Raw genomic sequence first — 12,429 nt, 5'->3', positions numbered from 1 at the left:
CGCAGAGAACTTTCTCTAATGTGTGAAAGCTATTTCCCCAAACAAATAGCCCTGAGGCTACCATGAAGGGAAGAGGAAAATGTGTTCTTGAAAATCACACACAAATGCAACTGCTGGGTAGGTGGGACAGACTTCAGGGTGTCCATCCTTGCAGTCCATATAGACTTTCCTCCTGGGTTGAGTAGAACCTCTCCTTTGAAGTTTGATGAGTTTGACACTTTAATCTTCCTCTTTTGAACATCCCTGCTTGGGCCCTCCTAGCAGGTCACCTATTTTAATAGGTGTGTAGGTAGGGTGGGGAAGACTAGCAGAAGGAGAAGGAAAACTCAAATTCATTACTTTGCTACCGTCAGAACAGAGGCTGAATAAAATCAGCCTTGAAAGTAAAATTCAAAATTAACTGGGAACTTTACTATGGGTTATTGCCATTATAATGGGATAAATCAGAGTTGGTTACACCTTAAATTTTTAACAACTGGAACAGACATCTCAGAGCTTTCTCCTGATGAAAGCTTTTCAGTTACACATTAGATTTTCTATGGAATTTAAGTAATTATTCAATTTCGAGGATGATTTGGCATAAAGTGAATAGTCTAGAGAATTTTAATATCTGAAGAATAGGTGCTTTGTTTAAAATCACCGTGGTATAAGTCAGCACTCTCTGGCAGTTATTCTCAAGATAATTCACGTGACTTTTAAAAGCAGATGTTGGCTACCAGCAATAGTAGTCTAGCTTGTACAAACATATAAATTTCTGTGGCTCTATACAAAAGTTAACCATATTATAATAAGTATGTCCTTAAATGGAACATTTCAAACTTTTCCTAGCAATATATGATATAAAATACTAATAATAAATTGGGTATTGTCTTGGAGATTGACAATGACAGAATTTGGTCTATTTTGGTTTTATAGAGTGAGCTCATAGCTCCTGGGCAGCTCCTCCAGGGTATTTTAAACCAAAATGCCAATTTCAAATGGAAGGACTGAGCTAGACATTCCTACAGTTTTCATTCTTTTAAAATTTTCTATTTAAACAGAATGCTTTGGTGATCGTCTAGCTGAGAAAATTTATAAATACAAGCAACTGTACCTTCTGGGTTACACACTGAAACAGCTTGATTTCATCAGATCTTTGCTCTTTATTTAGAGAACAGACCTGCCTAGACCAAGGTTGTTCTCAGTCAGAATAGGTATCAGGCTGCCTTACGGGTTGCAATTTTGCAAATTATGGCCTCAGTTTTGAAAGCAGCACTTTTTAATAGTTAATGGTGCTGGGGCCTTCTTGTCAAAAGCTCTCTGGAGGATCATTTAAATTGAGCTCTCCACTAATTCTCAAGGAACTAGAAGAAACAAATGTGAAAAGCTCCAGAATGTAATGACCCAGGCCTGCCTTATAGAGAGCTTCCCAGGGTCCCTGCTCTTCAGCTATCCTTATTGTATGTTACATGTTCACAAAGCCTACAAGTGGAATCATGCCTCTGGGTTAAGGTACTGTCTCCAGGAGGCTCATGTAAACTTTAGCACCAATGGCCAAGAAATATTACCAAGAGAGGGATGAGGACAGGCACCTTATCATAAGAATGGGAAAGAGAAGTCCTGAACAGTGGTTTCTGAGGTTAGTCTGAAGACCACTGCCTGGCTGACTGTATTTGAATCACCTAGGGAGCTTGTTAAAATTAGATTTCTAATATTCACCCTTTGAGATTCTAGTGGGTCTTGGGTGGGCTTGTGTACTTGTATTTAAAAAAAAATCATCAGGTAATTCTGATGCTCTCCAGGGTTTAACATCAGGGGACTATAAAGTGGGGGTCTGCTTGGAAGATACTAGTGAAGTCTGGCTGAGGGTGGGGGACTGGGCACCTCTTAGGCAGCATGGAGGAATGCTGGGACGGGTATGGAAGGGGGAGACTTTTCCATGGGGAGTGGGAGTGCGTATTGTTGAGGGCAGCCCTGACTCCATTTGTTCGGTGTCCTCTGCTTCCTAAGGTTGGCAGAGCCTCTAACAACATCAGCAATGCCTTACATCTCTGAATGCTTAGTGCTCAGTTGACATGCAACAGAGTTTCTTGAATGGGAAGATGAATGAATGAGGTTGTTCTTGTAAGAGGGCTTCAGAATAAATAATCTTTGTCCCTTTCACAGTTTCACACAGCAGCCAGTGACAGCTGTTGGTATAACTGCATGTCAGAGAACTAGGGACTTAAGAGTAGGCAGAGGCTGGCAAACTTTTTCTCTAAGAGGTCAGATAGTAAGTATCTTAGGCTTTGTAGGTCACATAGGTCTCTGTCACATGTTCTTTGTTTTCACAACCCTTTTAAAATGTAAAAAACCATTCTTAGCTGGTAGGTAGTACAAAAACAGGCTGCTGGATTTGGCCTATGGGCTATAGTTTGCTGATACCTGAATTGGAGTGTTCAAGGGTCAAGAGCAGCATCACTATGCTGCAACTACACATCAAAAATCCAGATTCCTAGAAGTCTACAATAAACAGCTGCTGGGAAGGAGCAAGGTAATGAATTTGAGGCCATCTTATTGTGTCAGGGATTGGCGTGAAACATTCTGGGGTCCTTAGAGAGTGATAGGTCTTAGAAGGAAACAGTGCTTTTCAGCTGCCAGTAATCTCAGAGGGCTGAGGAGCACTGTGACAGAGCTGCATCCAGCAGAGAGAAAAGTGTATGCTTCAGTGGCCAGGTCTGATCATCCAAAGACCTGAATCCTAGCATGACTTTGGAGAAACAGCTCACAACGTGTTTGCAGGTCTCTTCTGAAAGCAGTCTCCGTAGAGGCGTCAGAATCTTCAAGGTCCAGCTCAGGTACCAGAGCATCTGTTAGCAAGACAGTCTCTTGCCAGACACTCCAGCCTTACTTGAAGTTTTGGGGCCACATAGTTCTAGCCTGTGTAGAATTCTATGCCAGGAGAAATGGTCCAGGACAGCCTACACAGGTTTGCAGCAGTGTCTTAGTTGTGGTGAGTGGGGACTACTCTTTGTTGTGGTGTGCAGGCTTCTCATTGCGGGTGGCTTCTCTTGTTGTGGCATGAAGCACGGGCTTCAGTAGTTGCAGCTCGCGGGCTTCAGTAGTTGTGGTTCGCAGGCTCTAGAGCGCAGGCTCAGTAGCTGTGGCGCATGGGCTCAGCTGTTCCGTGGCATGTGGGATCTTCCCAGACCAGGGCTCGAACCCGTGTCCCCTGCACTGGCAGGCGGATTCTAAACCACTGTGCCACCAGGGAAGTCCCTGGGCACTAAGACTTGCTTGGATTCTTTATTACATTCATGTTCCTTCTGTATAAGTTACTCACACCACATGTGTGGAGGCTCTAGGTTCAAGGATAACAGTATTAAATACATTATTTAGACCTTGTCTAATTCTAGATAGGATTAGGAAGAGCTTCTGTGGATAGTGCTTTCTTCCCCTTAAGACCATGTAAAACTAGAACTTTCTCCCAGCAGACACAGCAGCCTGCTTGGGATGGTGCCAATCCCGTCTCTTGGCAGAATAGGAGTCTCCTGACAGCATTCATGGAGATGTGGAGATGTTAACTACCATTTAATATGGACACCTTCAGACACATGACCAATGCTTTATGTTGTAGTAATTCTTACTCTGAGGAAGAGACTAAAAAAAGGCTCTCGGGAGGATTTCTTTAGTATCCAGGAAAGACAGCTTCCTTATTCTTCTAACCATGTCTTCAATGTCAACACTGCTGGTTTCTTTTGCTATGAAGTCAGTGATGTTCTCTGCTCTAACAGGATGACAGGAATGGGCATAGTGTGACATCACTATATACGATTATTCCCTTCTTGGATCAGGGATGTGATGATCTTCCAACCTGTCGTGGGACCAGATGTGATTATTCCTAAACCCTCCCTTAGAGATACTGCCAAAGCTTCATTTGACACTCAGACTGACCACAGTCCTATGAATCTACTTCTGGTAAATACTTTCATCACTCTGCTGAGAATAGCTTTTCTTTCAAAAGTCGTGTCTCTTTCAAAAGTCATGAGATGTGTCCAGCAGAGCTGAAAAGAGCATCTTTCTGCCTTTCTGATTCTTTGTAGCTTGGGATAAGCACTACTCATTTTCTTTTCAATGGGAGTAGCTGATCCGTCTCACAAAAATCCTTTCCTGTATCTATTCACCTAGGGCTTTTAAAGGTTTTCTAAACATTCCAACAAGTCCTTAGTTTTCTCTGATCTTAATGAATACCCTAAGTAATACACAGTCTCTAGGCTGGGCTGGTAGCTTCTCCAATGTCTTGTCAGTTATCCCAAAAGGTGAGGCTGATGAAGGATTAATAATGTAAATGACACCCCACCCCAGTATTGCAGCATAACATTCCGTGAAACAAATGAAGATGGAAACAAAGCAGGCAAAAGCAGACAGGACACACAAAAGCAGGAACTTACACCCAACTATCTTCATCTCTGCACCAGAAACAAAGGGGCAAGAATGAGGGGACAGCACAGAGAAAAACAAGAACAATTAAGACAAACAGGAAAAGAGAAAAAAAACCATCACTTGCAGGTTGGTGATGAAGCATGCACGTTTTATCAGGGGTCAAAGCAAAGGACAGAGTGTATTTTTGAGCACAAGGGCAAGAGTCAGGGGGCCCCCTAGAGGGCTGCCATGCCAGCATAGCTGCCTTCTAAAGGGCAAGGTCAGGGCAACCCAGAGACGAGCTTGTGCCAGGTCTGACTCAGGGAAGGGCAAAGTATCCCTAAAGCAGAGTACTCTCTAGGGCATAGTTCTCAAAGGGGGTCCTAAACCAGCAGCATCGCCGTCATTTGAGAGCCTGTGAGGGATACAAATTCTCAGGTCCCACCCCAATCCTACTATCTCAGAAACTCTTGAGTTAGAGGCTTAGCAATCTGTGTTTTTCCAAGCACTGCAGGTGATTCTGATACATACTAAAGTTAGAGAACTACTGCTTTAGGAAAAACTTGGCCATCAGCTAGAACATACTAAATCAAAGGGCAGATTTCTTCTGACAAGAGAGAAGCTCATTTAACTAACATGAAACTTGGCCCATAACGTCCACAGTAAATGATAACCTTAAAAATTCAAGGTTTATAAAACAAGTTAAAATATTTATTTCCCACAGAGGCATGACAGAGCTCTGTATTCCTACTGACTCCAGGGAACAGACTCTCCAGGAAAGCTAACAGTTAGAGAACTACACAGAAGCTGGTGGCACATCTCTGCTGGCTTAGATGTGGTCTGGAGAAGGGTACAGACCATTCTTGAGCAAGTGGTTTTAAATCATTCCTTTCAGTTTACAGTCTTTTGGCAGACAGTTTTCTTTAAAGTTTTATTTTGGCTAATTCTGACAAATGAGACACAGAAAACAATGTTAACTTCAACATTCACCTCATTCACCTGAAACACCTGCCCTGCTCCAATATTTCCTCTCCAGTTTCTTGAAAAAAATCTAAGAGGGCTTCCCTGGTGGCACAGTGGTTGAGAGTCCGCCTGCCGATGTGGGGGACACGGGTTCGTGCCCCGGTCCAGGAGGATCCCACATGCCGCGGAGCGGCTGGGCCCGTGAGCCATGGCCACTGGGCCTGCGCGTCTGGAGCCAGTGCTCCGCAACGGGAGAGGCCACAACGGTGAGAGGCCCGCGTACCGCAAAAAAAAAAAAAAAAAAAAAAAAAAATCTAAGAAAGGAGTAAAAGTGTGCTATAGAGTTATTAGCTTTCATATGCAACTAAAATGAGTTTGGAGGAAAGGAGGAAATACCCATAGAAATATGGTGACAAACCAACAAAAGTCTGTTAAGTGCTCAGTTTCAAAGTAAGGTTTAAATTCCCGCATCTGTTTATCCTTCTATAATCTTGGATGACGTTTCCTGGGTTGATGTGCCTTCTCTGTGACCTCCCAGAACACCAGCAATGGCAGACTTGCCTCCTACTCACCACCATGGGTCATGAGCACAGCTGGATGGCTGTGTAGTCAGGGGCTCAGCTGTGGCAAAGAGTAGGACATCTCCTGTTCACACCAGTCACATGGTGTATGTGTACACACTCATGGAAAGCAACAGGAGACCATCAGAAAGACCTTTTTTGAAATGGTATGTTAGATACTGGTGTGGTTGTAACTTGTCTAAATGCTGAAACTCAGAGCTGTAAGCTCTGTCAGTATGCTTTGACAAGGACCTATCTGGGCCATCTGACAAAAAGGACCTCTCCAGATTAGTATCTGGTGGTTTCTGCCATATGCTGGTAGTTTCAAAATAAGAATCACAGTATACGAATAATTCTAATTTCCCCAGTTACTCTAATTTCTCAGACTTAAGTGTTGAAATGCTCACAGTTACTAACATAATTTATTTCATTTCCCATATGACCATGTATCAAGAAGTCGCAACTTCTTGTAACTCGGTCACACCAGGACTGTGAGGTGTGGGATTGCTGCAGCCCAGGTGAAGAGTGGACCAGCTGCAGGTGGAGGGGTGACCTCACTTAGGGACTTCTTGCCACAGACATGGTTTCCCAAGACAGGCTGACCACAATTTAAGATACTGCTGCACACTTTTCCTGCTGCTCCAGCAGGACCTGCAGGGCTAGCCCTATCCCCTTGCCCAAGGATGGCAAACCTACTCTGATGATACCTTGGGGTGCATTAAGGTGGCTGTCAGTTGTTAGTGCACAGTCCTGAGAGTGGCCATCTATGCAAAAAATTCTTTCCTCAGGGGGAAGGAAAGGTAAAGGAGAGGACAGATGCATAAAGGACTGCTTCCTGCCTGTGAATCAATCCTTACTTTCAGCTCCAGCACTCAGTACTTCAAGGGCAGACAACACAGCAAAGAGCACACTCACAGCCCCAGTTTGGACATCCCAGGATTGTCAGCGTCTCTGCCTTATAGGGCACATCATACGATGATTCCTTAGCTGTCCAAAGGAGGGAAACTCCCCTTAAACTCAGCTTGCCTCACCAATGATACGGATACTGCTTATTTCCATGGTCATGTCTAACATTCTCAGAAATCCTTTATAAACCTGTGTGCCAATGACACAAAGAGATGCAGAGTGCTCCACAAAAAGATCTCTTTCCATAGATGAGGTCTGGATACTGCAACTCCTGAAATTAAAGTTTGCTTAAAAATTTTTGACTGAAGCTTGCTCCTTTCTAGTCTCTGCTCACTTTGTTTTGATTCTGTGACTGTGTGAAGGCTAAGAGGAAGGATATGTCCAAATCTTAGACAAACAAGTTCTTAAAAGAGAGAAAGAACTTTAAGTACATTTTTTAGAATATATGACTCTACATCATGAGCCCGGATACCTAATGAAAATAAGATCACCAGAACAATTTTGGTAACTACTAATTATTTCTTCAGTGACATGTTGCCAAGAAGCCAGGAACTATGCCCGGGCTCTTCTTTTCCTGATTACCAGGGTCATCGAGGGCTGAGGAACGTGTCGGGACAGGATGAAAGAAACATCCTGTGGAGGACATCACCTCTACAATAGTCAGATGGGGGCCTTTCATAAGCATGAAGTCTCCTAAGTATTTAAAGATAAACACAGAATTGATTAGGAATTGATTAAATGGCCTAGGACTCTCATACAAAAGACACTCCTGTGTGCATGAGCAGGAGACAAAGGCTGTCACAGCAGCTTGCTCTGCATTCACAGTGTCTATGGACAGAGAACGAAGGCAACAGAAAACAAGTCTGGGCATAATGTGGGAAGTTGGAGGGCAGCTGGAATCCATCACATAGGCCTTCTCTATACTCAGGCCATACTCTCCTCTGGGTATGTGCTGGCAAATATTTCCAACAAGAGGATTTTACAGCACCATGAAGAACTCCAAATAGGTGATATTTAGAGTGGTCACAATCAGTTTAGTCTAGCCTGGCTTGGCTCCTTTAAACAAAGGCAAATAAACTTTTAGCAGAACATTAAAACTCAGGGAGGGTGGGAGGGAGGAGATATGGGGATATATGTATATGGATAGCTGATTCACTTTGTTACAAAGCAGAAACTAACACACCATTGTAAAGCAATTATACTCCAATAAAGATGTTAAAAAAATAAAATAAAATAAAATCACATCACTAAAAAAAAAAAAAAAATCACTGGAAAAGGTAGGGCTACTACTCCTCCCATAATTCATCCAGACAAACAGTCTGTCTGCTTTCCCTCTCCTTGTTCCCATCTTCTCTGGTTATCAGACCACCTGCCATCCATCGGAGCCATGCCTCTACCCTTCTTCCCTCACTCCCTACAGCCCCCTTGGTTCTGATGGCCTGTTTGGATCCACTTCTCTAGCTTGGTCTGCATCCCCCTGGCCAGGAAGCATGAACCTGAGATTGACCTGCTGGAACCACACTTGAGAGTCAATGCATTCCCACTTTCTGCCCTGGCTCTCCATCAGGAATTAGATGAAAGGAGTTAGACAATTTCTGAGAAACTGGCCAGATAGTACTATTCACAGTGCCTAACTTATACCATTTGCCTGACCCATTTTTCTGATACATTATGGTATTTTCATTATGATTCATTTTTCTGATACAAATATATCTGCTATTCCTACATGAACTGAACTGGGATTCATTGACACTATAGGCACTATTTTCCTTAAAGAGGATGTTCCTATGAGGGGATTCTCCTCTAGGAAATGTAATTGAAGAGAAGAGTATAAAAATCCATCCTCATGAGAAGTTCTGTATTGATTCCTACCATCCGGTCTCCATAGGAGACTAAAAAGCTCATCTGCTGCATTGCTGTGCTGCACTGGGGAACATATGTGGGGGCTTCTGGAAAAGAACAGATGCCAACAAGAGTCAAAGGAGCAACTGGCTGCAGACTGCAGTCAGCAACCTGACTTCGGCTGTAGAGGATTTTAATGGTTGCAGGTCTCCTCCACAGCATAGTTCACCACCTGCTCACAAGGGGAGCACTGGACTCAATCCTCCTAACCCTTCTCCCACCCCAGCCCCAAGAAGTTCTGCCTACCTGGCATGATGACATCAGGAAATCCCAATTTTCTTGTAATTGCCAATCCCCTATTAAATATCATAGGATTTTCTCTCCTAATCTGTTCCATGTCTCCACGAAGAAGCTGCAGAGAAATGATAAGACCTGCAAAAACAAAAGCATTGTTTTTACTCAGTATCATACTTCTACCCTAGAAAACACAGAGTCACATTTTTTCAGGCAAAAATCAGCATTTTTCTTGAGAAAAGTTTTGATGCAGAAAGTACACATTATTCTGAAGAAACATGCTAGAAAGCTAAAAGAATCTAAGTCAAGATAATCTCAAAAATCCAGAGAACTATTCTATTAAATACAAACTGAGGTCTGGGAGATTAAATTGCCTTCCTCTTTGTTCCCCAGCATCCAGCCCAGGGCCGGACTGGGTCTTAGTGAATATTGAATGAGGGGGTTGATTCACATAAACTGTAAGTTTAGGAACCCAGAGAAGTCTATAGAAACAATGGCAGACTAGAAACAAGTGTAACCAAAGAAGACCTTGTGTGAGGGTGTCCCACCATTTGGAAACGACTAGGTTAAGAGATGCTGTGTTTTATGCCAAAGTGCGGGATGCAATTTTCTGGTTCAACCTTGCAATGGCTTGTACAGAGGGCAGCAGAGCAGACATCACATTCTTCCTGCAAGGAACCAATGCACTGCAAGGAAAGGAAAGAATATTTTGTGGGGCTAACTGAGCCTTGCTTCAGACTCTAAGAATTTCAGATCCTCCAGATGATCCCAGGGGCTTTATTCAGAACTTGGGAGAATGTGCAATGTCCCCTAAAGTGATCTGGCTTTTGCTCATTACTTGTACCTTAGGAGTTTTGCTCATTACTTGTACCTTAGGAGTTTTGCACAAAACAAAAGTCTCCTGGAAATCACTCTCCTCCCCTGTCCTCAAGGATCCTCACTGCAGCCACTGGCTAGGAGTCTGTGAAGTCAAGCCTAGATGGAGTTTGGAGTGCCTCTGAGACACTGTGAATGAGATTAGCTGGTAGGAGGATGAGTTTAGGTGCTGATCTATGGGTCAGCAGGAAGCACCCTCGTCAATCTGGAAACTTGGGAGTTGAGCAGAAGATGAGTATCTAGAAATGAGGGAAGATGTTATGATAATCAGGACAATCAGAAGAGTGGTGGTTAGAATGGAGACAGTAACAGTAACAAGTTGAGATGTAGAATAAGAACGGTCTGGGAAGGGAGAAGGGAGAGGAGATGGAGAAGTGGAGAAAGAAAAGTCAGGAGAGTCACAGATACTGTATCTAGCAGGTCAAAGTATTCTAGGAACTAGGAATATGTACTCTTACTGCTGGGTCAGTGGAGGAAATACAGTTCTACTGCCGCCCAGACAGAACCTCAAGATGATCTCATTGCTTCAGCTAAGCGCATCTCCCTCAAGAAACCCTGGGATTACACATATGAAGTCGCAGGTGTCATTAACACCAGGATCACAGTGCCCTGAAAAGCAGACATATGATATTCCAGTTGGCGTTCTGGTTAGATAATCAGTGTTTGAGATTCGGCCACCCTAAATTAATTTTTTATAGCCTAATCACTTGATGGACTCAGTTACCATTAGTTTATGACCCTGAAAGGCTGAAGGCCTTTGATTTCTATAGAAGACAGCAGTTGGTGAGGTACTCACCCTCCCCCACAACCTCAGCTTATTTATCTGCAGTATCTTTTTTTTTTTTTTTTTGTGGTACGCGGGACTCTCACTGCTGTGGCCTCTCCCGTTGCGGAGCACAGGCTCTGGACGTGCAGGCTCCAGACGCGCAGGCTCAGCAGCCATGGCTCACGGGCCCAGCTGCTCCGCGGCATGTGGGATCTTCCTGGATTGGGGCACGAACCCGTGTCCCCTGCATCGGCAGGCGGACTCTCAACCACTGTGCCACCAGGGAAGCCCTATCTGCAGTATCTTTACACAGCTATCATTACATCTCATCCTCTGGGTGAACAAAAATCCACTGACTTAGGAGATGGCCTAGCCTGGAGCAGATAGCTAAGAATGAAACAGTTTCCAGAATTTGAGATAGTGGATGGAGGGCAAAGGAAAAAAAAAAAAATCAGTGAGTGCACTCTTACCGTTCTGCATTGGCAAGGATTTATTCCAATACCCACTGACTGCCTTTCATCTCCTCATTTTTTGAGCTATCAAATTGGCCTATATATGCGAAGTGCAACCTGTGAGGATGTAGACTGAAGGTGCTGGGAGAATCACATCTAGCTTTCAAGCTACTCAAAAAGATCCTGAGTAGCTGCTCTCCTCTTCCAAACATGACAATTAAGAGGCCTTCAGTTTATGCAAGAGAGCAAGTGAAAAGGCACATGAAGAATGAAAGAAACCACCAATGGAGGCTATAAAAATTCCATCACTCAGATTAAGAGATACAAACTACTATGTGTAAAATATATAAGCAATAAACATATAGTGTGCAATACAAGGAAATATAGCCATTATTTTGTAATAACTTTAAATGGAGTATCATCTATAAAAATGTTGAATTGCTATGAAAATAGCGATTCATAGTGTACATGAAACTAATATAAATTGTAAATCAACAATACTTCAAGTAAGAAATAAGAAAATAGAGGAAAACTCCATCCCCTTTTGTAGGGGCTGGAATCCCAGAACTTCTGGATCACTTTTCTGGTTCTGAAACCCTGAGTGATTGAGGCACATGCCAAATAATGGTAAGGCATGGTCCTTAGGACCGAAAAGCCTCTGTGAATAACTCAGAAAAACGACAACTCACCTACCCAGTACACAACCAGTCCTTTAGCAATTCTGGGTATTCTACCTACCAATCATCTGGCTCTCAAGCCAAAGAACTTGACAGTAAATACGTCTATACAAGTTCTCTGTTAATCTGATCCCTGACACAAGAAAACTGCCTTTTTAACCTCAAGTTAAACACTGTCCCCATAAAAAAGTTACTGGACACAACTGACACCTATTTGGAATACTGGAGGGCCAGCAATCTGGCCCTGGCCCCTCGCCATCCGCATCCCTTGCGGAAGAACTAGATGAGGATTAATAATGCAAATTAACCTTAGCCCAAGATTTGTAAATAAAGCTGTACTTAATAGCCATTTAAAAATACATAGAAAAGATGTTAAAAAATAAAATAAAATAAAAATACATAGAGGGCTTCCCTGGTGACGCAGTGGTTAAGAATCCGCCTGCCAATGCAAGGGACACAGGTTCGATTCCTGGTCCGGTAAGATCCCACATCCCATGTAGCAACTAAGCCTGTGCGCCACAACTACTGAGCCTGCACTCTAGAGCCCATGAACCACAATTAATGAAGCCCGCGTGCCACAACTACTGAAGCTCGCACGCCTAGAGCCCGTGTTCTGCAACAACAGAAGCCACCACAATGACAAGTCCATGCACCACAATGAAGAGTAGCCCCCGCTCACCGCAACTAGAGAAAGCCCACATGCAGCAACAAAA

The 12,429-nt window shown here is 43.4% G+C and overlaps 1 protein-coding gene across 11 annotated transcripts in view; it reads right to left on the bottom strand.

Moving 5' to 3' along the window:
* The window catches only part of DOCK3 (dedicator of cytokinesis 3), a 408,834-nt gene that overhangs the window by 93,622 nt on the left and 302,783 nt on the right, over window positions 1–12,429 (bottom strand). For all 11 annotated transcript variants that reach the window (XR_013830244.1, XM_079934759.1, XM_079934762.1 and 8 more), the window contains one exon: window positions 8,958–9,083. Coding sequence is in view for 10 of the 11 variants with exons in the window: in XM_079934759.1 (XP_079790885.1) it covers window positions 8,958–9,083 (126 nt within the window). In the remaining variant the exon portion in view is untranslated. The remainder of the gene's footprint in view (window positions 1–8,957; window positions 9,084–12,429) is intronic.

Source organism: Stenella coeruleoalba, assembly GCF_951394435.1.
Source record: "Stenella coeruleoalba genome assembly, chromosome: 10".
In the NCBI taxonomy this organism is placed as follows: domain Eukaryota; kingdom Metazoa; phylum Chordata; class Mammalia; order Artiodactyla; family Delphinidae; genus Stenella; species Stenella coeruleoalba.
The sequence above is the reverse complement of the archived record's forward strand: the minus strand, read 5'-3'. Positions and strand labels throughout refer to the sequence as shown.